Source organism: Eleutherodactylus coqui, chromosome 1, assembly GCF_035609145.1.
Source record: "Eleutherodactylus coqui strain aEleCoq1 chromosome 1, aEleCoq1.hap1, whole genome shotgun sequence".
Classification (NCBI taxonomy): Eukaryota; Metazoa; Chordata; class Amphibia; order Anura; family Eleutherodactylidae; genus Eleutherodactylus; species Eleutherodactylus coqui.
This window is the reverse complement of record NC_089837.1, coordinates 331144941-331172254: the sequence shown is the minus strand read 5'-3', so window position 1 is coordinate 331172254 and position 27314 is coordinate 331144941. Positions and strand designations below refer to the sequence as shown.

The 27314-nt window shown below is 42.0% G+C and overlaps 1 protein-coding gene across 1 annotated transcript in view; it reads left to right on the top strand.

Annotated features, from left to right (window-relative positions):
• Positions 1-18661, top strand: part of SSC4D (scavenger receptor cysteine rich family member with 4 domains) — a 65889-nt gene extending 47228 nt beyond the window's left edge. The window contains exons 7-10 of the mRNA XM_066587984.1: positions 8-82; positions 4020-4331; positions 8341-8418; positions 18345-18661. Coding sequence (XP_066444081.1) covers positions 8-82; positions 4020-4331; positions 8341-8418; positions 18345-18661 — 782 coding nt within the window. The remainder of the gene's footprint in view (positions 1-7; positions 83-4019; positions 4332-8340; positions 8419-18344) is intronic.
• The last annotated feature ends 8653 nt before the right edge of the window (positions 18662-27314 follow it).

Here is a 27314-nt window from a genome sequence, read left to right as displayed (position 1 = left end):
ACTGTAGTTACTTGGGGTGGACCTCAACCTTCTTCTGAGACAGATTTGCTCACAACTGCATTTTTTCAGGCTGAGAGGAAAAGTAAGTTGTTTTCATCTTTTACATTTCATTCCCATCGCCTATAATGGGGTTCCTTCCAGCTTCCTTCATGTCCTCTGGCATTTTCCCAGATGAAACAACACAGCATTCTGTGCCATTCATCCGGGATGACGTGAACAGAACATCATACTTTTCACCTTTGCAGCTAAATACCAAAAGTGCAGAAAATATATTTCATGTTATTAGAAGCTGAAGAGAGAACTGCACATTACTCTCTTATACTTGTCTTTTGAATTGGGTTACTAAATGTCTTATACCAACATTACCAGTCCAAGAACCCCAAATTATCTGCCAGCCTGCGGTTCTGAACAAAAAGAAATCTGGTAGCTGTGGGTATTGTCCTATATATAATGATCCAAAAGTAAGGATTTAAGGATGTTTGATGGTAGTATAGTCATGTAAAAAAAGAAGCAAGATATCCTGTGCTTTCTAGAATGTGGAAGGCAGGACCTTAAATAAAAAGTGTAACTCTAGGGTTATAAATATTGCAGTTGCATCCAGGGCCTGGTGCTTCACGGGGCCCAGCGACCCCTCAGCCTTACTGTATAAGAAGTCAGTAGTATTATACATGTCATAGTTGATGGACACTACTACAGTCTTACATCGGAGCCCAGGAGCATCAAATTATCATTCTGGCCTTAATAATCCCTTTATCAAAATTCCTATATAACATTATGGCATTATAAAAGTCATAAAAGGAAAGGTGTGGGGTCCACTTGCCAACCCCAGGAGCCACTGTGTACAAGCAGGTCCCATTCTGGTGGACCCAGTTGATTAATTTTCACCAAATTTGTATTATGATTCTACCCACAATATAAACTAATTCTTAAAAAAGCTTGTCCAAACTAGACACCTCTTTTAAGACACTATGGCTGGCTTTACGCATTAGAACATTTTGTAGGGTTTTTGTCATGAAAAGCCAACTGGGCCTCTTAAACCGCTTTTTCTGCATCAGTACATAATAGGATAGGGATAATTCATTTACTCTATATTGAATTAGATGAATGATCCTGCTAGCATTATTGTTGCTATCGTTCCTTTACAAATCCTGTCTGTTCAGGTCTCATATATACTGTTGATTTATAAGGAGATAATTAAGGTGATTTAGGTGAGACAGTCCCGCTTTGGGACCCTGTGTCCAACTTTCCACTGGGACCCCAGCAGGACACCCATTTGTCCCACTTTCAGGATGTCTGGTCACCATTAAAGGGATTACTGGCTGGGGTGCCGCAGCTTCCCGGCCAGTAATCACTCTGCAGCGCTGCGGCCAGATATACACACTGACGACAGTGTGTGCATCCGGGATCTTCCTCCCATGCTCCCCTCATCTCTCCTGTTTGGTTCCACAAGACAGGAGAGGAGAGGGGAGGTGATGCTGCTGCGGGCACACACACTTTTGCTGGCCGCTGCGCTTAGAGGAGCAGCGGTGCTGCGAAGACCAGAAGGAGGGTAAGTATGTGGGTCTTAGGGGAGCACTAATACTACTGAGGCCACTGTGGGGGGTCACTATTATTGCTGGGGCTGGTTAAGGGGAGTGCTAATACTTTTATGGCTACTGTGGGGGTTACTGTTGGTATAGGGGAGTGCTAGTACTATTGGAGCTACTGTGGGGGTCAATATTATTGCTGGGGCTGATATAGGGGAGCGCTAATACTATTAGGGCTACTGTGGTGGTCACTATTATAGCTGGGGCTGATATACGGGAGAGCTAATACTAATGGAGCTACTGTGGGGATCAATATTATTGCTGGGACTGGTATAGGTAAGCGCTATTACTACTAAGGGCCACTGTGGGGGTCGCTATTACTAATGGGGCTACTGTGGGTGACACTGTTATCACTGGGGCTGATATAGGGGACACTATTACTACTGAGGCTACTGTGCATATGGCAACATACCTCAAGCTAACTTGGGACATGTTTACACATGGCGGAAATGCTGTGGAATGTCACATGCGGCGCCGCTGGTCAAGTGATGCTGGTGAGGTGAGGCCACTACAGGCCACCGGGAACCAGAAGCTAGGAAGTGCTGGCTGTGGGAAGCCTTCAGAGGAGGTGAGGGGGAGCGCCACATGGTATGAAATCAGCTGTGGATACGCAGCTGATTTCCAGCCAAAATCCGTACCAATGGTACAGATTTTGACAGTTTTTTTTCATGCAGAAATGCTGTGGAATTTGCTCCCTGTCTTTTTTGAACCGGCCCTGTACTTTTTATAATGCCGGAGGTAAAATCATAGGTCGTGATAAGCTCCGCCCCCTGACCACATCCCTCTGTCCTGCTTTGACCCTGGGAAAATCTGGTAACTTTAAGATAATTCACTTGGCAAGAAGTTTAGTCTAGAGCTTAAAGTGGTTATCTAAGTTGTAGAAATAATGGTTTATCTTTAGCATAGGCCTTCAATATCTAAGTAGTGGGGTCCACCACCAGGGACCCCCACCAATAAGCTGATGAAGGGGATGTAGTGCTCTTCTCAGTGCTGTGGCTGCTTCAATATTTACACCCAAATATGATCTTGTTCATACTCCAAACACCATACTTTCCATAATGGCCGTGCTGCAGTACTTAGAATGACTGCTACGAAAAGTATGGCATTATGAATAAGAGCGCCTTGCCAGACTGATGTAATGGATTTGTCATGAAAGTTTCAGATGGGAATACCCTTTAAAGGGGTTGTCCCGCGCCGAAACGGTTTTTTTTTTTTTAAACCCCCCCCCCCCCGTTCGGCGCGAGACAACCCCGATGCAGGGGTTAAAAAAACCACCCGCACAGCGCTTACCTGAATCCCGGCGGTCCGGCGTCTTCATACTCACCTGCTGAAGATGGCCGCCGGGATCCTCTGTCTTCATGGACCGCAGGGCTTCTGTGCGGTCCATTGCCGATTCCAGCCTCCTGATTGGCTGGAATCGGCACGTGACGGGGCGGAGCTACACGGAGCCCCATTCAGAAAAGAAGAAGACCCGGACTGCGCAAGCGCGGCTAATTTGGCCATCGGAGGGCGAAAATTAGTCGGCACCATGGAGACGAGGACGCCAGCAACGGAGCAGGTAAGTATAAAACTTTTGATAACTTCTGTATGGCTCATAATTAATGCACAATGTACATTACAAAGTGCATTATTATGGCCATGCAGAAGTGTATAGACCCACTTGATGCCTCGGGACAACCCCTTTAAGTGCTGAAAGAGAAATTGCAGATTTCCCAGTGGAGGAGTCTAGCACTGGGTCTAATGTTGCATTTAGGTCTTCCCTTAGTATCAATATTCCTGGGTTGCATAGTTTGAATGTCTAGGGAAATGAGGATACCCAGGCTGTGTGACCCCTATTGAGGACATATAAATTGCATATTGTCACTGGAGGTTTAGCTGTGCAGCATGTGTATCAATATGTGTAAAAGGGAGCTTGGGAAGCTGAAGTAGAATGACAATGATTGAACCATTTAAACATATTCTGAGTAAGAAAAATCTGGAAGATGGCATTTCTAGAAGTGCATCTTATCGGCAAAAAATGATTGCAGGACCATCTTTCCTCAACAAAGATATGATATGGATGTGTCTTTTAGGAGAATTTTGCACTTTAACATTTAAAGAAATAATTTGTATGTGCAAAGGAGAGTGCATTGACATAAAACTAGTTAAAACCAGTTAATGTGCATGTAAAGAACCATATGGTAGGAGAATAGGATATGTCTTATCACCAAATATAAAAACTGTTTGCAAGTAAAGTGCATGAGACAACATGTAAGTGTAGAATTAAAGTGGGTGTACTAAACGGGTTAACTAAATTGTTTTTCCATATTAATTGTGCAAAAAAAAGATTATTTTTCTTTTTGACCTATTTAAGCAAAAACTGAAAGTAATGTATAAAAATATTTATGTTGCATTATTTCATTGCATTAATTGCTCCTACTTTTTATCCACCAGGTGGCAGCATTAGACTAGTAAATGGAAACAGCAGCTGCCAAGGCAGAGTGGAAGTTCTCTATCAGAATGCTTGGGGAACTGTATGTGATGATGACTGGGATTACAACAACGCACAGGTGGTTTGCAAGCAGATGGGTTGTGGTCCTGCCATTGTGGCAACAACTCTTAGTTATTTTGGCTATGGTAGTGGCCCAATCCTCCTTGATAATGTAGATTGTGTTGGTACAGAAAAAGACCTAATTGAATGCTTCAACCTAGGTTGGGGGCAGCATAATTGTGGACATCATGAAGATGCAGGTGTAATCTGTCAAGGTAAATATATGTCTTTTATAGGACTGCTGAATATACCCGTAGCACAACATAAACCTAGCTAAATATATGCTTGGTCCTTTTCATGGTGTCAGTAGGGCTGGAGTTATTAGTGCTTAATGGAGATTGGGCCAAAATCATTTCTGCTGCTAGTACAAATTATGCCACGAGTCCAAACTCAAAGGAGTCCAACTCTGCAGGTGGATTTACACATGGCATGATTCTACTCCAAATACATCTGTCACAAATTATGTATGTCTTGTGGTCCTTTTACATAAGACAGCGCCTGACAGTCATCCTGGCGATTATCACTGCTGTGCTTTTCCACAGGGAATGGATAAAAGAAGAGGAAAAAAAACAATAAAAGAAAGGTGCACTCCTGGATATGAAAAAAAAACTAATTTTTTATTCCACAATACATATATCAGCCTAAAATGCAGCTTAATTAGAGTATGGTAAATACATAATATATATTGCAATGGTGTATATAGAGCAAATGATTGCCGGAGACCAATGTGTTACCAAAGCCCCTCCAAGGGGAAATAATGCGGTAAAATACTACAACATGGGTCAAAGGCAGCAATATCTAGAATTCAAAAACCTCAAGATAAGCCATGACTTATCACAAAGGGGCATCAGACATCCAAATGCAGGCTCGAATCATATACCTGACGTCCTGGGGAAAAAAATAGTCCCCACGCGTATGTCCACCTGAAATGCTGCTTCTTCAGGAACGACTTGTCAGACTGGTCCTTATATAGTATTGTAGTTATCTGAAACCCAATGTCTGCTGTGTGCATACCAGCCAAACCGGCAAACAGGAAATAAACGCAGTGTGCCCCATGTTGTAGTATTTTACCTCATTATTTTCCCTTGGAGGGGCTTTGGTAACATTCTTGCACATTGGTCTCTGGCAGGTTGCATTGCCTTTTTTCTTTAGAATTACGTGCTCCAAATACACCACTGCAATATATATTCTATTCTATTATATTATATATTTACATAGGCCAATCAGCATTTGATTTTGATGCCTGCCTAAACTGTATGACGAATGATAAGCATGCAAATTATCGGTCATCATTTAGTTGCTGGCAGCATTTACACTGAATGATTAGATTTGCATGATCCATCGATAATCTCAACGATGATTGTTCCATGTAAAAGGGCCCTTACATGTGCACTTCAGTGCAGTTTTGCTTCGAATTTTGCTCTTTGCATTACAAATTAGCCATGTCAGCCAAACCAAAGACTCCTCCAAAAGGAAGAGTAGAGACACTTAAGGCCCATTTAGATGGGACGAGTGTCGGACAAACGATGCCCGACACTCGTCCCCACACATACTCGCTCTTGTGCTGCTGCACAGGGGCTAGTATCACTGGCTCACAATGGGGAGGCAGGAGGAGAGTTTTCTCCTCGCGTTCCCCCGCCCCTCTCCATTGACATAACATAGTGGCTGTTCAGTACTGAACAACTACTATTTACACTGAGCAATCTCCTCATCGCCCATTGCTTATGCAGCATAAACAATAGACGATGAGCTGATTGCTCATGGTTTAGTGTAAACAGCAGCAATTCAGTACTGAACAGCCGCTATGTTATCTCAATGGAGATAGGTGGGGGAGCGCGAGGAGAGAAATCTCCTGCAGCCTCCCCGCTGTGAGCCAGTGATACTAGCTACTGTGCAGCAGCATGAGAGTTAGTATGTGCGGGGACGAGTGTCAGGCATAGTTTGCCCAACATTCGTCCCGTCTAAATGGGCCTTTAGTCTTGCTCCTCATTAGTTCAGTGAAGAGTACTAGTCCACTGGATGAGATGCCTTAGGTCGGTTTCAGACAAGCTTATCGAAACACGTCTATAATACATCTGTATGTCATAAATTTTGCATCCCTATTTTTCTCAGTATGTTTATTATTTTCTAATGGGTAAATACTGATCTGTATTTGCCCAATAGAAGAGTATTTAAATACGCAAAAACAGATCATGCCGCATTTTCGAAAAATGGCTATAAAAAATACACTTATGTGATTAGCCCTACAGATTAACATTAGCTCCATATTACCATCCCCTCAATATGTACCTAAGACACAGCTCAGGGAGGCTACTGGTTCTTATATTTCTTATGGGGCATTGGCTAAAAATATGTTTCCACATAATTGCTGGGTCTTATTATGCCATGTGTGAATCCACCATATTGCTCTTATGCACCTTTTTTATTTAATCACCTGACAAATAAGCAACCCAAGTGTACATATAACACATCAATGGGATACCTCTTTGTCCAGGGAGTTCTGCAAGCATCATTTTCTCTGGCAGAAGGGGAATTTGGGGGCTATCATATTCTATATAGTATAATTATCCAATGAAAACGGCATTGTTTGATTGACCAAATCCCTGCACCTACTGTAGACTCTCTTTATTTTTCTATTCCACTTTTTCTTTTTTTGTAAAACACGTAAGTATGTATTGTATATATGCTTTTGTTCTGTCTCCAGTGAAAATAATGGAAACTGGAAAAAGTAGGGGTTATTTTTTTCTAGTTCCTAGGGAGCATTTGGGCTGTCATGTCTTCTTGCCTGCATGCAAACAGATACAGGAGGCACAAGAGTATGACTGAGCGTAATATATATGTATGAGGCTTTATTCACATGAGCGTTTTATTGCAGCAGTTTTGCCGCAATAAAACACTGGGTGCAAATCGTGACCATCTGATGCATTGGATTCCAATGCTTTTGTTCCCCTGGAAAAGATAGCACACACGGTGTGGATTCCAGCCAGCCACTTTTACACTGACCGGAAAAGATAAATCTGGACCTATCTTTTGCCGGAATATGCTGGCCGGTCCCATAGACTGCTGTGGGAGCCTATGATGGCTGCTGGAAAAGGGAGGTGGGAGGGACTTCAGCAGCGGCTCTGTTAAACTCCCTCCCCCTTCCTTCCCCTTCTCCGCCCCTTGCCGGTTGCCGGCAAAGAGAGGGGGTGAGAGTTTAACACACTAGGGGAAGGGAAGGAGGAGGGAGTTTAGCAGAGCTAAACTCTCTCCCCTCGCCCTACGGTATTTCGAGCTGCGGCGTATAATTACCGCAGCCCGCCCTTCTGAATTGGCGTTAAAACGGGAGATGCAGCCGCGACTTGGTCGCAGCTTCGTCTCGTCCATGCGATTTTCGGCTACGATGTGGCTGCGACGCGGGCAGATGAAAATCATAGTGACCATGTGAAGGAACACTGTGGGTTCACACAGGGCGGATTTGTTGCGGTTTTGCTGCAAAAGAACTGCTTCTGTGGCAAAACCGCTTCAAAGGTTATTTTTGTCTTGCGGATTTTCCGCAGCGCTTTTTTACTTTTGCAGCGTATTTTGGTGCGGATGTTGCTGCGTCCATAGAAGTCTATGGACAAAAAAGCGCTGCGTAAAAGTCAAAAGAATTGACATGCTGCGTCTTGAAAAACCGCACCGCAGCTGCATTTCTGCACTGCGGCTGTGCGCAAAAAATCCATCCTGTGGGAACAGCTTTTTGCCCAAACACATTTGTACTGCATTGCACTGCAAACGCAGCGGTTTTGCCGCAGTGCGGATATGCAACGGCAAACCGCAGCAGAACCACAGCAAATCCCCCCTGTGTTAACCCAGGCTTAGACTGACAGACCTGGTGAATAAGACTCAGTTCTCAGTAGCAGCCAAAATGCTTCAGTGGATCTACTTTCTGGTCCCCAATTGCAGTAAAAGTAACTCTGGAGAACAAAATGCTGCTCTAACTAAAATACTGTACATTCTTATAGAAGATGAACATTCATTAGCGTATCACTGTTTTATTTTTTGGATTGAATGGCGCATTAACAGTTCCTATTCTAATGATTGCTCATTGAATTCATGCATAGATGTATTGTGGATGGAGCAACCTTTAAAGTTGTCCATGTCTAGTTTGCACATAGCAGAATATATATTTCTTTCTATACCCTTAAATAGATCAAATAACAAATATTCTTCCTAAGAATAACCATATATTACGATTGTTAGGTGTGAGAGACTCAGAATTGTTTTCCAAAGAGAGCAGCTTTGAAGTGACAACTAAATCAGCAACACCTCCAAAAGATGGTATGTATCCAACATACACTTGTATTGTAGTGGACTGATTAACTATGTCTCATTTGTGACAATGTAGATTAAAGTATTTGTATGCACAACCTTTAGACCATGGCTTCCTATGATTACTACATGTATAAATACTACCTGAATGGGACAGCTAGCAAGTCCTGACATTTGTTTGCTTGCAATGCTGGCAAGTTACTGATTTTGGGAATGACTTGGCCATCAACCTATTGTCTAGTAGAACCAGCCTGGGATAAGTGAACTGCCGGCTGTTTAGACACAAGTCCACTACATCCTAACTGGAGTTCCTGGAGATTCCCAAAGCCTAAAGCAAATTATAACTATATTTAGTTATGCCTATTAACTTGATTTTTCTAGATTAGTGATTGTCAGCCACATCTCTCAACTATGAACTATATAGAGGGGGATTTATTAAGGAATGTTTCATGCTGTAAAATTTGAAGCCTGCTGGAGGAAGATACGGCAAATGTATTAACCCTTTCCAATCCACTGTCTGACGTCTAAAGACATTCTGATTGAAGGCAGGGTATTCTTACTGTATATTACTGGTCACTCTGTTGTTGGGGCCTCTCCGGCATGTCACATATTGCAGTACTGGTTCTAGCCAGCAGATGGCACCATTGTATAATGGCAGAAAGAGAAAAACCCCTAGGAAACCCTGAATCCAAAATTGGATTGCAAAGGGTTAAAAGGCGCAAGCCCTTTGGTGTGCCACAATTTGAAATCTACACCAGCTATGAGCTAGCATAGATTTCTGCTATAATTTACAACAATTTCTGCCCCTCTCACTTTTCAAAAAGAAAAGTGCTTAACCCTTTCCAATCCAGTTTGTATCCTGGTTTTCCTAGGGGGCTTACTCTTTTTCTGTCGTTATACAACGACGCTATATGCTGACTAAAGCCAGTACTGAATGAGGTAACACGTCTGATAGGCTCCAACAGCAGAGAGGCTGGCAATATACAGTAAGAGAACCCCGACAGACGTCTTCCAACATCGGAGCTGTACAGCCTTAAATCATAATGTCTTAAGACATCAGACAGTGGATTGGAAAGGGTTAAGAGTCACATATTTTCATACAGGTACACAGCTTGAACAATAATTTGCAACTTCTTTATGCCATCAAAAAAGAATTTCAGGGTGTTTTCTTTTTACAGCCCATCACAATCTGCCACAAAAGTGTGCGCAAATGAAGCCTTATAGTGATTTGGGATCACACATAAGCAACAAAAAATATGAAAAGTCACAATATTATCACAACAGATTTTCTGCCTCCTGCTTTCAAGTGTGCTGACCTTACAATGGACTGCCTGCATAGGTTAAAGGGGTTGTTCAGTTGTAAAGCAATTTAAGATGGGTCATCAATAGTAGACTGGCAGGGGTCTGTTACGTAGGACATCCACCCATTAACTGTTTTCTGGGCCAATGTGCTCCTGCACTGGGCTACTTTCTGCTGGATGCAGACAGCTCCATTCTCTCTTCAGTGGCCTGGCTTGGTATTGCAGACAAAGTTCTCATTAAACTGAATGGCCTGCAATAACAAGCCTGGCTACTGCAGTGGGAACATAGCTGTCTGCTTACTGCAGAAATCTGCTCAGTGCATGAGTGCACCGGCCCAGAGAACATCTGTTCAGTGGAGGTCCCAGATGATGGATCCCATCCAATCTACTATTGGTGACCTATCCTGAAGATACGCCATCAATAGTTTAGAACTGGACAACCCCGTTAATGCAGCAATGAAGTTGGTTCCTAATAGCACATTCAATCATATCAATGAAAGTTTCACTAATTGTCAAACTATGAAACTGACTGTTGCTACAAATACATAATTCATTTTCTTTTTATATACTACCAGATTCTTAACTCTGCTAGATTATGGACTATTTTTATTTTCTTTATTTTTACGTTGACTAGTACAATATTTGAACCAATTTTAGGGTGTTTTTTTTATAAAAGTCATGTGGAAAACAGGTGAAACAGGTAGATCACTCCTAATGGATTCTCTGTGGTAAAGTATGGTAATTATAGCCTCTTCGCCTCTTCAGAGGGTCGATGAGTGATGATACAGATAGAAGGAGCTAGGAAGACACAACACTAAACAGAAATGCGCGTGATCACAAGTGAGAGAACTAATGCAAAAACCCCTGGGGCTTGGCACAACATTCTTGTGCGAGGCAAATGACAGTGTCATTTCAAGGAATGAACCCGATTTCTAATTTATTGAAAATCAGTAAGTGTAATACTTTTTGAGGCAAGTGCCTCTTTCTCATAAATGCTTGACTGCACAGTCACAGGGCTGTCTTCCTCCCTCAGCAGGACAGTAGGGCAGACAGCAGGCTCTGGGGATACTGGTGTATCTTGTCTCCACCGTCAGCTAGCAGTTTACCAGGCTTAGCTGGAGGGTATGCCCTGGTCACGCCCCTGCTGGTATAGTGCTGTTCCATCCCCATTTCCAAGGCAGCAGCAGTTGACAACCTGGCACACAGTGCATAAGACAGCGGCACATACCCCTGCAGCCGGCCACACTGTCACTCTCTCCATTGCCCCTGCGGCCACTGTAGCCGGCACTGCTGTGACTCTTGTCCCAGCTCCGGAGCATCGCTTATACCCGGTGTCCGCTATGGTTCACCCGGCAGCCGGCCCCGCTGGGACTGTCATTCCTACAAAGGCGCGTCGCTCATAGCTGTCCTTTGCTACGGTTCCCCATGTGGCCGCTGCAAGGGGGAACACTGTCACTCTCCTCCCTGCTGTCACAGCTGGACAACCAGCAGCAGTAGCGGCTGCAGCTTCAGGGCTAGCCCCGCTTCCAGTGGCATGTGTAAGAAGGCCGAGAGGATGAGGCAGGAGGTCGAGCTCAGGAGGGCATGTCTGCAACAGCCAATGAGCTGCTGGGGGTGTGTCCTTCAACTCAGGACTGCCAAACCATGTCTCCACCCATTATTCTGGTGGAGACATAATGCACCAGTACTGGCTTTGGGCTTCATATCCCATAGGCTGTGGCGCTGATAGGTGGATGTGGCTCCATATGATACCGTTAAACAACCTGAATTGTTTGGAGTTGGTTCTAAACATTATTTGGTCATGGTGTTGTTATGAGGGACATAACTAGGACAATTTATCTAGGGTTATCTCCGGCTAGTGTAACCCTTTTCAGAGTAGCTACCCTGTGTATAAACAATTGAAAACAGTTTGATTGTTTTGGACAGCCCAATAGCAACTATCTGCACTGCGCTGCTTTGGGTTCATTCTGAGAATCTTGTGGAACTTGCTATATTATGATAGCCTAATTGTGACATGAATTAAAGGGGTGGTCTCGCGAAAGCAAGTGGGTCTATACACTTCTGTATGGCCATATTAATGCACTTTGTAATATACATCGTGCATTAAATATGAGCCATACAGAAGTTATTCACTTACCTGCTCCGTTGCTAGCGTCCCCGTCGCCATGGTTCCGTCTAATTTCGGTGTCTTCTTGCCTTTTTAGACGCGCTTGCGCAGATCCGTCTTCTCCCTTCTTCTCCCTTCGGCTCCGCTCGGCAGCATCGGCATTTTGGCTCCGCCCCCTTGTACGCATCATCGCGTAGCTCCGCCCCATGACGTGTGCCGGTTCCAGCCTCCTGATTGGCTGGAATCGGCACATGACGGGGGCGGAGCTACGCGATGACGCGAAAAGGGGGCGGAGCCAAAACTCCGATGCTTCCAAGACCAGCCGAAGGGAGAAGATGCATCTGCGCAAGCGCGTCTAAAAAAGCAAGAAGACACCGAAGTTAGACGGAACCATGGCAACGGGGACGCTAGCAACGGAGCAGGTAAGTGAATAACTTCTGTATGGCTCATATTTAATGCACGATGTATATTACAAAGTGCATTAATATGGCCATACAGAAGTGTATAGACCCACTTGCTTTCGCGAGACCACCCCTTTAATAATGTATAATATGGATCCTTATTTTTTACATGTATCTAATAAATGTTATTTTTTATTTATATTATAAATTTCTACCTACTACTGTTTTTGATCTATTTAATTGGTGGGGCTTTTTCATAGAGGTTTCCATTTCTCTTAGTTACCTTTTTTTTTTTAAAATAAAGATATACAATCAAAAAGTGCCATGAGAACTGCCACAAAAACTTGTGAAACTGCCAATAGAGAGGTTGCACAGTTTTGTTTTGTTTTTGAAAACTGCCACTGCAGTTTTGATACAGTTTTGAATGTAAAGCCAGAAGTGGATCTAGCAGGAAGGAGAAGTAGAAGTACTTTCTTTATAATTCTTATATATATATATATTAATTTTTAATATATAAAAAAAAATATTTTGAATTCACTTTTGACTTTGGCTCAAAAAAGGGTGACACATTCCAAAAGCTACCATGTTTGTGCTGCCACCCTTAACATCAAACTTTGTGCCCTGTTCTGATTATTTATAAGTTAATTTCTTAACATTCGGAATGAAAAATGATTCTGCAAATTTTGATGCCACAAACTTTTTTCGTTTTTGTCAGGAAAACTGTTTTGTCTTTCAGTAGCATGCAAATTCACTGGACATTCTCCTCCACTTTTCTTTTAAGAATAGTGGTGGTGAAGAATGCTTTTTGCATTTTGGGGTTTAGTGTGGACTGTATCAGAATTGGCAGTAGATGGCAACCCATAGTTGACAAAATAATACCAATCCACAAGGGTCAAATAACACCTGTACACATGACCCAATATTACCTCTACATACTAAGATCAAAAACCTGGGTTAGCAACATAATGACATCTCTTGGGTACATCATGAACATCTTAAGACAGCTAACAGTTCAGTTTACATTAATTATTCATTGGTCATTAACAACAGTCATTAATTCCATACTACTAAAATGATCTGTTCTTATTATTTGGAAGTATAAGTGCTTCCTTGCTGGGTAATATGCATAAAGGGTCTCTTAACGTTCTTTCCTTAGCAAGCAATATATCAGCAAATCCCCAGTCCCAGCAATAATAGTCCAGACTCACTGGTTTACAATATCTGAAGATGGCCATATACTTACTGATACAGGAGGGCAGATAAATGCATCCCCTTAGCATGCAGGCAGCCAAACTGCCAAGTAGCTTGTGAGCTCAAGTATTTAGGCCAAAATCCATCTAATACCTCACATTTATTTAATATTAATAACATGCAGTGCGGCTTCTAGATGCCATAGGAGCCAGGGGTGCCAGTACCAATGTGGTTCACTCTTTGAAGTGCAGGGCAACCCACCGAACTGATATGATGTCATTAATAGTTTGCTTGCCTACATGGTGCACTATATGTATCAGAAGGTCTGGCACCCTGTATCTATTACTCTGTGTAGGAGTATACACCAAGCAGCCACCCCCTCTGTTATAAGGTTGTGTGAGTGGCTGTCTCATTGATGTCCAGCACAGGTATAATTGGCTCCCTCATTTGGCAGTATGGCTGCCTGCATGCTAAGGGGATGCAGTTATCTGCCCTCCAGTATCAGTAAGTAGATGGCCGTTGTCAGTGATTGTTTGTTTTTATATTTCCTTTTCTGTGATACAGACTCACTGGTTTGTAACGCAATAGTATGTACTGATACTTCACACAATTTCTCTTTTTTAAAGCATAGTACGATCACATAATCTACTATAGGACTTTACAACTCCAATTCCAAAAAAGTTGAGACGCTGTGTAAAATGTAAATAAGTGTAAAGAAAAAAGAATATATGGTTATTTGAGATTTCAAAATCATTGTATTATTCACAATAGAACACAAATCAGAAGGTGAAAATGAAACATTTTTTCATTTCATAAAAAAAAACTCATTTAGAAATTGATGGCAGCAGCACATCTCACAAAAGTTGGGCCATGGCCATGTCTACCATTGTGTAGCATCCCCTCTTCTTTTTACAGCAGTCTGTAAACATCTGGGAAGTGAGGAGACCAACTGCTGGAGTTTTGGAAAAAGGAATGTTGTCTCATTCTTGTCTGATGTAGGAGTCTACATGCTCAACAGTCCCGGGTCTTGCCAGATTTTGTGTTTCATAATGTGCCAAATATTTTCTACTGGTAAAAGGTCTGGACTGCAGGCGGCCAGTTCAGCACCCGGACTCTTATACTGCATCCATCACACCAGCATGGTTTTGCAGAAGGTGTTTTAGCATTGTCTTACTGAAATATGCAAGGCCTTCCCTGAAAGAGACATCTGGATCGGAGTATATGTTCTAAAACCTCTATATATTACTCAGCATTGATAGTGCCTTTCAATATGTGTAAGCTGCCCATGTCATAGGCACTAATGCAACCCCATATCATCAGAGATGTGGGCTTTTGAACTCTGTGCTGATAACAAGCTGGATGGTTCCCTTCATCTTGGTTTCCAAAAAGAATTTCAAATTTGGATCTATCTGACCACATAACACTTTTCCATTTTGCCTCAGTCCATTTTAAATGAGCCTCGGCCCACAGAAGACAGTGTTTCTGGGTTGTGTTGATATATGGCTACTTCATTGTGTGATACAGCTTTACTTGCATTTGTGGATTGCATGGTGAACTGTGTTCACAGACAATGATTTCTGGAGGTATTCCTGAGTCCATGCAGTGATTTGCATTACAGAATCATGTCTGTTTTTAATGTAGTGCTGCCTGAGGGCCTGTAGATCTCAAGCATCTAATATTTACCGTCAGCCTTGTCCCTTATGCACATGAATTTGTCACGATTCTCTGAATCCTTTGATAATATTATGTACTGTAAATGGTAGAATATTCAAAGTCTTAGCAATTTTAAGTTGAGGAATATTTTTTCTGAATTTTTAGATGCAGCTTTTCCCAGATTATTGAACGTCTGACTGTCTTTGCTTCTGAGAGACTCCACCTCTCGAACATGCTCCTTTAATACACAGTCATATGACCTTACAGGTGTTTTTCATTAGTACCATTTACTTTTCCAGCCATGTGTTACTCCTGTCCCAAACAAATGGGAGACGTGTTCTTGCCATCAATTTCTAAATTAGTTGATTTTTTTTAATTAAATGCAAAAAATGTCTCACTTTCACCTTCTGATAATGTGTCCTATGTTCTATTGTGAATAAAATATGAGATTATATGAGATTTCTTAATCATTGCATTCTTTTTTCTTTACATTTATTTACATTTTACACAGTGTTGAAACTTTTGTGGAATTGGGGTTGTACATAGAAACATTCTGGTGGTGCTTATCTGCTTGATTTGAAGTTTGTAGAGTTATTCCATATAAATAGACATAGATTCGGATAGCTTTATACAAATGGGCATATTGGTATATGTTTTATAGTACATTAAATTATAGCTACACATCTAAAGGAGGAGGGACTAACTATTGGGTAATACTAAAACACCTTCCCCTATGACCATTATTGCTGTGGCTGTGGATTTGGTGATATATTGCACACTAAAAGGAAACAGTTATCTATTTTTGATATTTTTCTTAGCATTAGTAGTACATGATACTCTACTGCTGTCAATGGGCAGAATATGTTGGACAGTGCAAGGGTTGATATTTCCAATGATACTCAGATTTTCCATGGCACATTTTTCTCACAAACATTAATATTGTTAAAGGTTTAAAACTACCAAAAACATTTATCACCTATGTACAGGATAGAAGATCTGGGGGTCCAACTGCTGGGACCCCCAAGTATCATGAAAATGACACACTCTGAGTGCCCCTAGTGAATGGAGCAGAGCGTGCATGTGTGAGCGCCACTCAATTCACTGTCTATTGAGATGGCCAAGCAATACATTTGGCTATCTTCCTCACTCCTATTAAAGTGAATTAAGCAATGGTCATGCATGCACACCTACGTTCAGTTCACTTGAGGGCTTCCGGGTGCAAATTTCTCATGGTCAGAGGAGTAACTTGAGGCTTCTGGGCCCTATTGCAAAATCTGTAACAGGGCCCCCAAATATAATGCTTTATTCATAGTATTGGGCTCTCTATATGAAGAAGAGAGGCCTTATGGGCCCGGGTGCAACCGCATCCTCTGCATCCCCTATAGTTACACCCCTGCTCATGGTCCCTGTGGGCCACAGTGGTCAGAATCTCAGCAATCCTACATTTATCACCAACCCTGTGAATAAGGGTAAAATGCTTTTTATGGGATAACCAATTAAATAAAAGGCAAAAGAATTGTGGAAAGAGGCTGCATTGATGGTAATCTTGTAGTTAAAAGAAAGTTTTATTCATTCCATAAAAAATGACGTTTCAGCCAAAACAGCTGGCCTTCTTTTGTCCAAAACTTCATTTTTATGGAATTAATAAAACTTTCTTTTAACTACAAGACTACCATCAATGCTGCCACATTCTACAATTCTTTTTCCTTGGATATAAGTGGAGACCCTGGGTTCAGGTCACCATTAAGTGGCTTTGCATGCAGCTTGCCTACCACTGAATGTGGTGTACTGTGAGTGCCATGCTGCTGGCTATTTTTTGTGAACCAATTAAATTAAGACAAACTTAAAAGTTTGAGATAAGAGGCCATTTTCTGCATGTAGTTGTCTATAGAAATATTAAGGTAAGCAGGGAGATGGAAAGGGCTCTGCCTACAAGCAGGTAATCACCCCGATAAGGGAGGCCCTGCACTGGAACCTAGGGCCTGACTAGCCCTGAAAGAAAACATGGATGAAGTACTGAAGCACAGCAACGAATACACTGCACAGAACTAATGTACTAGAGAGATGAGAATGAAGCACTGACAGAAAGGAACTGGACACACATACAGATACAGGGCACAAGGCAAAGATACAAATAGAAGAAGCAAACAAAGGTCAAAATAGACTTAAACAGTCCAGAGACAGAAGACCTAGCAGTGGAGTGACCAGAGGAAACACCAATACTGAGGCGACCAGGAAGTGCACCAGCTCAGATTAAATAGGAAAGATATTGCCCATAAATCCCACAGCTGAGCTGGGAGCCAGAGGACTAGTTAAGCCTCTCAGTGCTGGATGAAAACAGACATAGGTTACAAATGCGCAGGAATAGCAGAATGATGCTTACGGCTGCCGAAAACTGCAAGAGGGCGGCAGACATGACTAGCAGACCTTACAGACATACTATTTTAAATAGCCGAGGAAGTGTCAGGGTAGTGCTCAAACCAGTTTGTTGCTCTTGAAGGTTCTCATAACTCACAATCTCAAAAAAAGAGCCACATCTTTGATGTCAGAAGATAACCAAGGGTGAAATTCCTGTCAAGTGATTAAATATATTTTATTTATGGGGCCATTCTGGCAAAAATACATTTTTCTATCCCTGCCCCCTCACCTGATCGTTTGTCATACTATGGATGTCTCTGTATTCCAGTCATTTCAATGCAGTGCAGCCTCCTGTCTGATACTTATTAGGCACAGATCTTGATGGTGAGATTTTCTTACTTTCAGTTTCAAATCAATCCTGTGATGCATCAGCATAGCATTAGCTAAAAGTTGTACCATTTCTGTCTGTTGGGTAGACCATTTAATTATCATTGCCTTCACATAAAAAGGTACATACCATAAGTATATAGCCAGGAGAATGATCTGTGATCTCTTCTATTATAACTTTGTGACACGAGCTATGTGATAATCATCAATAACTGTCATAGGAGTGTCTGTATCCTCTTCTAAGCAGTTTCTGTGGTAGGATCCATGTAATATAAATTGACTAGTTTCAGACAGAGAAACAACAAGGAAATCTGAGTTGGTGAGAATTAAAGAGGCCAGAAGTTTTAGATAGAAAGCAATAACTAGCGTAGGTAATACTAGCTCACTTATATATACTGGGGGAAAAGATACATCATGAATGAGAGAAAAATCATCAGATCGGACCTATTATAGGTTTTGGTATTGAAGTTTACTAAAAGCTGCACTTCTGAGACTTAAAACAATTAGAAAATGACACATTTTCCTCTCTTTTGCCAGGGTCTATCCGCTTAGTGAATGGAAGCCATCGATGTGAAGGGCGTTTGGAAATTTTTTTCCTATTGCAGTGGGGGACTGTCTGTGATGATGCATGGGATCTAAAGGCTGCAAAAGTGGTCTGTCGTTCTTTAGGCTGTGGTGCAGCTTTAAAAGCATGGGGAGAAGCATGGTATGGACAGGGGGCTGGCATTATATTCCTTGACAATGTTAAGTGTCATGGCAATGAAAGTTCCCTATTACAGTGCTCCTATATCCACTGGAACGTCCACAACTGTGACCATTCCGAAGATGCTGGTGTTAAGTGTGGGCTCTTGTGAACAGTAAATGCAGCCAACATGAACATATGTAAATGTATACAATATGTAAATAATTCTGTTTTGTCTCTTGACTGTAATTTTGCACTTTATTAACCCATTCAAAACAAGACTATATGACATTAAATGGAGAAAGATATAATAAGCAATACTTGCCCTTTGCTTTCAAGAAATATGCATTTATAATGTACACAGAATGTAGTTTTAAATTGACCTTTAAATCAAAGGATAATCCAATCTGAATTTGCCTTTCACGGTTTTCAGAGCACTGAGATGCTTCTTCCTTTTAAATTTCTTCTCACACAAATAATGTAAACCCTGTATGTATATGCTGTTACATTGTAGGACAATCTAATACGGCTAGCTATTATACAGGATATCTAACTAGCTGGACCTAGTTTTAGATCTCTGTATTATAGGCATACCAGAACAAAATGGAAAACAAACCACAAATCAAAGGTTATTACTTTGAGGGATTAATAATCTTATTTTCCAGGTCTAACTTCTCAGACCAATGGTCGCACCAGTGGCATGCCACTAATGTAGGCAGACAATGTCACTGCTATGGAGCCGATGGGATAGGGGGGCCTTAGGCCAAATGGCCCCGCCCCCCCACTAACTTGTCTCCCCTTTCCCCTAAATATCCAGCAGCAGAAGCTTCACTTACATTCATGCTGCTCTCTCAGTCCATGCACAAGACAGCCTTGCCCTCAATTCTGCTCTCATTGTAGTAGTGTTGAGAGAGGGGGGAAGGAGCAGCTGAATGTAAGTGAAGATTTGCTATTGAATGACCAAGGGAAGGATGGCGGACATCGGTACTTTGGGGGGGGGGGGGCACTGCGAGACATCAGTTCTTTGGGAGGGAGGGCACAGAAAGAACACCAGTGCTATGGAGGGCCACATAGGCCCTCATAGGGAACACTAGTACTATTGGGGTTGGTTGAGCGGTTTATTAGTGATAGTGGTAGAATGCTAAGGACCATTTTACACAGGCTGATCATCGTTCAGATTCTTGCTGGATCATGGTAATATGAATGGCCGGTCTACTTTAAATGGAGGCAGGCAGATGGAGTGATCTCCAGCCCGCACCACCTCTATTCACTGAGTGATTATATACCTCCCGTGTGTAAGAACTGAAGTGATCATCGCTAAAACAACTATCACCATGTAGACTGGTATCTGAGTATTATATGGTGATCGTGTTGTTTAGAGGTATCCTTAAGCTGAACTGCTGTATCTAAACCCCACATCATACTGCAGAAATGCTGCCTGTAATATTATATATTTGTAGGCATGATTTCTATATACACCCCTGGGTCGCACAAGGTATTTTGTTATACATACAAATTTAATTTTACCCACTTCTATCCGTTAGTTTGGGCAAATTCCAGCTAAGAATTCATGACAAAGCTGTGAATCCTTTTGGTCAATAATACTGATGTGCAATATAAAGATTTTCTTTAGTATCTCAATAAAAATGCTATATGTTCTGGAAGCTGATAACATGCTCACGCTGCCTCATAAAAACAGTTAATGGTTTTATCCCTGTCTTTTAAAATTCAAGGCCTGTTTTTTTGGATAGGCCATCAGTATAAGATAGGAGGGGATTCGCTACCCACACCAAAAATGACCCTAGGGCAATCAGAGGAGAATAGCATATGAAAATATATAAAATATGACTTTTATTTCTATACACTAAAAATATATATGGGGGTACTTAAAATTCAATTTCCCCAAAATACTAATGTATCATATCATTATTATACACCTACTGGTGCAACATGCTCTATTTGCTACAACATGCTACTATTTGTCCTCTACATTGCTCATAAATGTGTGACAAAGAGGAATACAGAGCTCCAGCTACTATTAACAACCAAACTGTGGCTAGATATAGTTGTGAGGTTACTGAAAATCTTTAAACACCAACACCCCCATCCCCCTGCCCTCAGTGGCGTCATCAGGGCAATGGGGCTAAATGGTTCTCTAATGGAAAGTGACAAGTTATTTATAGCCTTTGTATGACATCATAGAAATTGGCCCATTAATTAGGACATGTTACAGCAGACCAATAGAGTTGCACGAACATAAATGACCAGACCAATCATATCAAATAACACTCCCCCTCATTGTTAGATACATCAGTTCTCAGCAATAATGTTTCATCTGCCTATCAGAGATCAGCGCTGGCGCAAGCATGGATGGTGGCCAGTCGCTTGTCATCAGTGAGGCACAATCCAATATCATTGCCAAATGTAAAATATGACATTAAAATACATCAATGAAAAGCTAAAATACGCTATAAGGCTGCATTCCCACGAACGTATATCGGCTCGGTTTTCACGCCGAGCCGATATACGTCATCCTCGTGTGCAGGGGGGGGGATGGAAAAGCCAGGAGCAGGAACTGAGCTCCTGCCCCCTCTCTGCCTCCTCTCCACCCCTCTGCACTATTTGTATTGGGGAGAGGCGGGACGGGGCTAACTCTCGCAACTTAACCCTGCCCCCGCCCCGCCTCCTTTCACTGCAAATAGTGCAGAGGGGCGGAGAGAAGGAAGAGAGGGGGCGGGAGCTCAGTTCCTGGCTCTTCCATCCCCCCCCCCCCTGCACTTGAGGACGACTTATATCGGCTTGGCGTGAAAACCAAGCCGATATACGTTCGTGGGAATGCAGCCTAAGTGTGATGATTAATTTTTTCTATCCATGATTATTATTGCCATGCTTAATTACTTGACTTATGCATTAATTTTTATTACCCTTGATTTTTATAATATTCCCATACTTAATTTCAAATATTATCCATAATTTTGATTACCCTTATTTTTGTATATATTTTAATTTAATTTATTGATTTTAATTTCTTATTCATGATTTGTGTTGCCCTTAAATTTGTATATAATTGTCCATGTTTTTTAATTCCTAATTTTTTATATTGTACACTATTTTTTTCATTAGCCATAATTTTTATTCCATTTCATATACTATTCATGATTTTTTCTGCCTTTGCTTTATTATCCATGATTTTTTTTTGTTTCTTATATTGCCCACAATTTTCATTGTCTCCCATATTATCTGATTGTTTCTAATGTAAATGTATTAATATATTGTAAACACCTGTATATCCAAGATGTAACTGTCAAGGACAGTGGTGGTGAACCTATGGCACACATGCCAGAGGCGGCACGTAGAGCCTTCTCTGCTGGCACGTGTGCCAGTGGCTGCTCACCACGGTAGTGAATACCAGTCGGGGTGCTGCAGCTCCCTGGCCAGTATTCACTCAGCGGCGCTGGTAGTGGCGCTGATCCCAGGCACACACTGTGACGTCAGTGTGCACCCGGGATCCTCCTCCCCTGACATCTCCTCCATGGTTCCACAAGAGCAGAGGGGAGGAGGTATCCAGACACACACACTGATGTCCGCAGCAGCATGGAGCAGTGGTGCTTCAACGAGGAGGAGGTAGTAAGTGGATCTCAGGGAGGCACTATTACTACTGGGGCTGATATAGGAGACACTATTAGTAATAGTGTCCCATATATCAGTCCCAGTAGTAATAGCATTACTACTGGGTCTACTGTGGGGGTAACTATTACCGCTGGGGCTATTTTGTGGGACACTTTTACTGCTGTGCCTACTGTGGGGGACACTATTACCACTGGGGCTACTGTGGGGGTCACTATTACTGTTGAGACCACTGTGGGGGTCACTATTACTACAGAGACCACTATGGGGGTCACTATTACTATTGAAGCCACTGAGGGAGTCACTATTACTGCTGAGGCCACTATGAGGTCACTATTACTACTAGAGCAACTGTGGGAGTCACTATTCCTGTTGAGACCACTGTGGGGTTATTATTAATGTGGATATTAGTGTGGGAGTGACTATTACTATTGGGGCCACTGTGGGGGACACTATTACTACTGAAACCACTGTGGGAGTAACAATCACTACTGGGGTTACTGTGGAAGTCACTATTACTACTGAGGAGGTCACTATTACTGTTGAGGCCACTGTGGTGGTCACTTTTACTACTGAGGCCACTTTTGGGGGGACACTATTACCACTAAAACCACTGTGTGATTGACTATTACTGTTGAGGCCACTGTGGTGGTTACTATTACTGCTGCGGTATGTTTACACATGGCAGAAACGCTGTAGAATGTCCTCAGCAGAAATTTACTTGGCAAATTCCGCAGCATTTCCACATACAAAAAGTAGTCTAAATATGCACCCTGTCTATTTTGAAACAGCCCTGTTCTTTTTATATAACAATGGAGGTAAAATCATACGTCATGATAAGCCTCACCCACTGACATGTTGGCACTTTGCGATTAAAAAAATTGGGGTTTGGGTTGCAGTTTGGGCACTGGGTCTCTAAAAGGTTCGCCATCACTGGTCGAGGATAAAATTACGACCGTACATTAGTCCACCACTATGAAAATATTCCATATAAACATAAATTAAATTCACCACCCATTAGCCAATAGGAAGATATATACAGTTGCGTACAATACAATTAATTTCAAGTTTACTGCAATTGAATAACCCTGTTCTGCGCTGCAATTTTTGCGCATAAGGGTTTTTTTTTCTCTTGGAGCTTACTTAAACCATCTTGTTATGCGCCATGCGCCATTTCTCAATCACATAAGGGCTATTTTCTGCTAGGAAGAGGTCTTCTATTTAAAGCACTCTCCTGTGGGCATTATATTCTCAGGCGTCCTTACAGCAGATAAAGTCATCCTCCTACCTCCTACGTGATTGAAAGAACAGAGGACATAACGCTAGGTGTCCTTTGTTATTACCGATTTTTCTAGCCTCTAGTAACGTCCTTGGTTAAGGAAGGGGCGACTTTCGTGTTTATGTGTGGATGTTTTGTTTGTCTATGCGTAACGCATGTGTGTCAGCCCATTTATGTTTTTAAAGATAATCTTTATTAAAGTATATACATTTTAGTCTATAACTGTGACAAGGGCCAAATAATTTAGTCTATAGACTCTTTCCGTCTCTGTGACAAGTCTCTCTATTTTTATGGCGGGTTTTCTTTCAAAAGACTTTAACACGTCTCAGTGGCTGTCTGAGGCAGGTGCGGTTTTTTCAGAAGGGGAATTCAGAGCTACACATCAGAATCAATCTATCGAAAAATGTTTTAAAGAACTCACTTTTCTTTACAGAGAATATTTACGAAATTGGTGGGAGGTCCAGGGCCTACAAAAATATATTGAACATCAGATAGTTCCCCGGGGCCTCCGTAATCCAATTGTACCACCAAAACGTCTCCAAAATCCCACATTCCTTAAAAAATGGCAAGATGAGTCTACCTTAGCCTCCCTCAAATTGATTAAATTGCTATTGGATGAAGAAAAATCTACACTTGGGGTTAACCAAAAAAAATTGGAGGAGCAGATAGAAAGAGCTGAAGCATTCAGTACTGATCCTGAGTTCTCTATTAAAGAGAAGGTCCTGTATACCAATATTGAAAAATTTACGACACAAATCAAGGACAAGAAACACACACAGTTCAACCGTGATCTCCTTGATTTTAAAGATAACAGGGCTTATACCAACACCTCTGGTCGCTCTGAGACAGACCCTAGTTCCTCGGATCTGTCTGAAGGCGAACTGATACCCTCCAACCGCTTAACATCGCGTCGGTTTAAGACACGGTTTCAACCCAGAAATAAAAACCGTGGTAGAAAACCGCAAGAAGGGGTGTTTTCCGAACCCCCTATATCCCAATATTTTTTCAGGGGGCGACGAGAACCGCCCACTACCCAATGACACAATCAGCTAATCCCCAATTTCCCATTTCTCAACTAGACTCTAGAGACAATACAGGAGTGACTTCTCACATGGCGTCTATAACCGAGACGGACTCAATTCCCATTGAAGATAGGTTGAAGGTGGTTAATTTGTCCGACCACAACCTGTCATCGCAAGAGTTGGGCTTGTTGGAGAGGGGGCTGTCCTTCGTCCCCACGACCCGCTATGATCCGTTCGTGTGGACGAAGGACATCTCCCTCTTCACTCGCAAATTAAGATGGAAAAAATTTTTTGCTATCAAAAACAGAGAACGTCTAAAAGAATTAGGTCTGGACTTATCGGATCTTCAGGGCCTTCAGACGCTACAAGACCTTGAGGATGAGAACTCTAGAATTTTGGGCTCTGGTCCTTTCACGGATCTTAAACCCTCTAGCAAAAATAATCCTCCGTCTCTTCACAGTCCCGAAATCGATATATTTGAGAAATTGGTGAAAAATGACCTGAAAACTCTAACAACCCATCATAAACCAAACTCTAATTTGACTCAAGGAGAAATCAAGGCATTAAAAACTTTGGAAAACAACCCTACGATCATTATAAAGCAAGCGGATAAAGGGGGTAATATAGTAGTACTTAACAGACCGCAATACGTGGACATGTGTCGTCGACTTCTGAATGATTCTGCTACATATAGCACCCTCTCTAGTGACCCGACCAATCTGTTTCTGACGCAATTACGTAATCTGTTACAACAAGAACTGTCCAATGGCAATATTGATGCCAACGAATATCGCTTTATGTACTCCTCGTCTCCTACTATTGCTACGTTTTACGCATTACCGAAGGTACATAAGGGGACTAACCCTATTAAGGGACGTCCTATTGTCTCTGGGGTGAACAATCTTACCCAAAATATCAGTATATACGTTGATAAGATTTTACGTCCTTATGTCTTATCGTTAAGATCATACGTCAGAGAGACAATGGACGTTCTTAGGATCCTTGAAGGTATCACTATTGAATCAGACGTCCTATTAGCATCACTGGACATTGAAGCATTATACAGCTCTATCCCCCACGAGGGTGGTCTGACGGCAGTATCTTTTTTTCTCCAGCAAAGAGGTGTACATTTTGAGAGTCACAATCAGTGTGTCGTTGACCTACTGGAATTCATTCTTAAACACAATTATTTTGTGTTTGACTCTGAGTACTTCCACCAGCTCAGGGGTACAGCGATGGGGACGCCATGTGCCCCATCTTATGCTAACCTGTACCTGGGCTGGTGGGAGGAAAAGGTCATCTACAATAACCCGCAGTGGTCCGACAACATTGTACTCTGGTTACGATACATAGATGACATCCTCATTCTATGGAAGGGTACATCCACTTCTTTTGAGTCCTTCGTTGATGTATTAAATGCCAACACCCTTAATCTACGCGTAACCAGCGAGATCAATTCTACGACATTACCCTTCCTGGACATTCAGATCTCTAAAAAAGAGGATGGTACCATCTCATCTACCTTGTATCGAAAAAAGACTGCTACCAATAGTTTATTGGGATGGCAGAGTCATCATCCTCCCCCTTTAAAACGTGGCATTCCGAAGGGACAATTTCTTCGTTTACGACGTAATTGTTCCTACGAAACTTCATTCCTCCAAGAGAGTAAAAAACTGATGAAACGCTTTAGTTCGAGAGGGTACCCCGAGGAAATAATTCTCCAGGCTTACCAATATGCGTCTCAACAACAACGTACTAAATTATTAACACCACGAGTACGTTCTACCGATCACTCTTCAAGAGTGATAGGTACTTATGATACCGCTTGTTCCCAGATACGTGAGATATTATCTCACTATTGGGATATTCTGAAGAATGACCAGGACATCAGAGACTATATTTCCCCTAAACCATGCATAACATATAGACGTGGTCACAATCTAAAAGACCACCTCGTCAAAAGCCATCTATCACCTGATGAATCCAAAGTGACTTGATTAGGGTCAAATCGACCACGAGGCACTTTTCCGTGTCACTCCTGTGCTGCCTGTCCGTTTATCCACAAGTCGAGTTCCTTTACCTGTGCTGTCTCCCATCGCACGTACAATTGCCATGATTTTATTAATTGCAAGACCAGAAATATTATATACATGGCCACTTGTCCGTGCCCAAAAAACTACATTGGGAAGACAATTCAGGAATTTCGCCGTAGGATTCTTGGCCATGTTGGTAACATCCAAAGACACGAATCTACACCTCTTGCGGATCACATTTGGTCGGCACATAATGGAGATGCGCATTCCGTAAAATTTCAAGGCATTGAACTTTTACGCACACATGGTAGACGAGGGAATGTAGATCAACGCCTTTTGCAGAAAGAAGCATCTTGGATCTTTCGTATGAATAGCCTTAGTCCATCTGGCCTGAACGAAAGCCTATGCTTTAACTGTTTCTTGTAACGAAAAACCCTTTAATACATTCTCCTTGATGATATTCATACATCTGAGATCCTTACTAACCGCCCCTGTTCTTCCCACAGCCTCCTTATACTCTATTGTGGGTATCATTCATTTTGTCTGATTATCATATATTAAATTAATCAACACTAGTATGCTTTACTGGACTATGCTCATTAACTTAATAATAAAAAACACTAATATCTACTTTAAACTACACAATCAATGAGTAAAGTAGATTGCTGCTTCATGTCTTTTTCTGTCACTGTCAACTGTATTCACAGTTGCCAGAACTGCTCCCTTGCCCTTACTAGTAATGGGACTTTGTTCCCATACATGTGATCAACTTAGCGATCACATGACCGGCGTGATGACGTCACTAGGGACGCACGCATGCGTGATGACGTCACGCGCATGCGCGGCAGCTCATCCTGCCGTCCG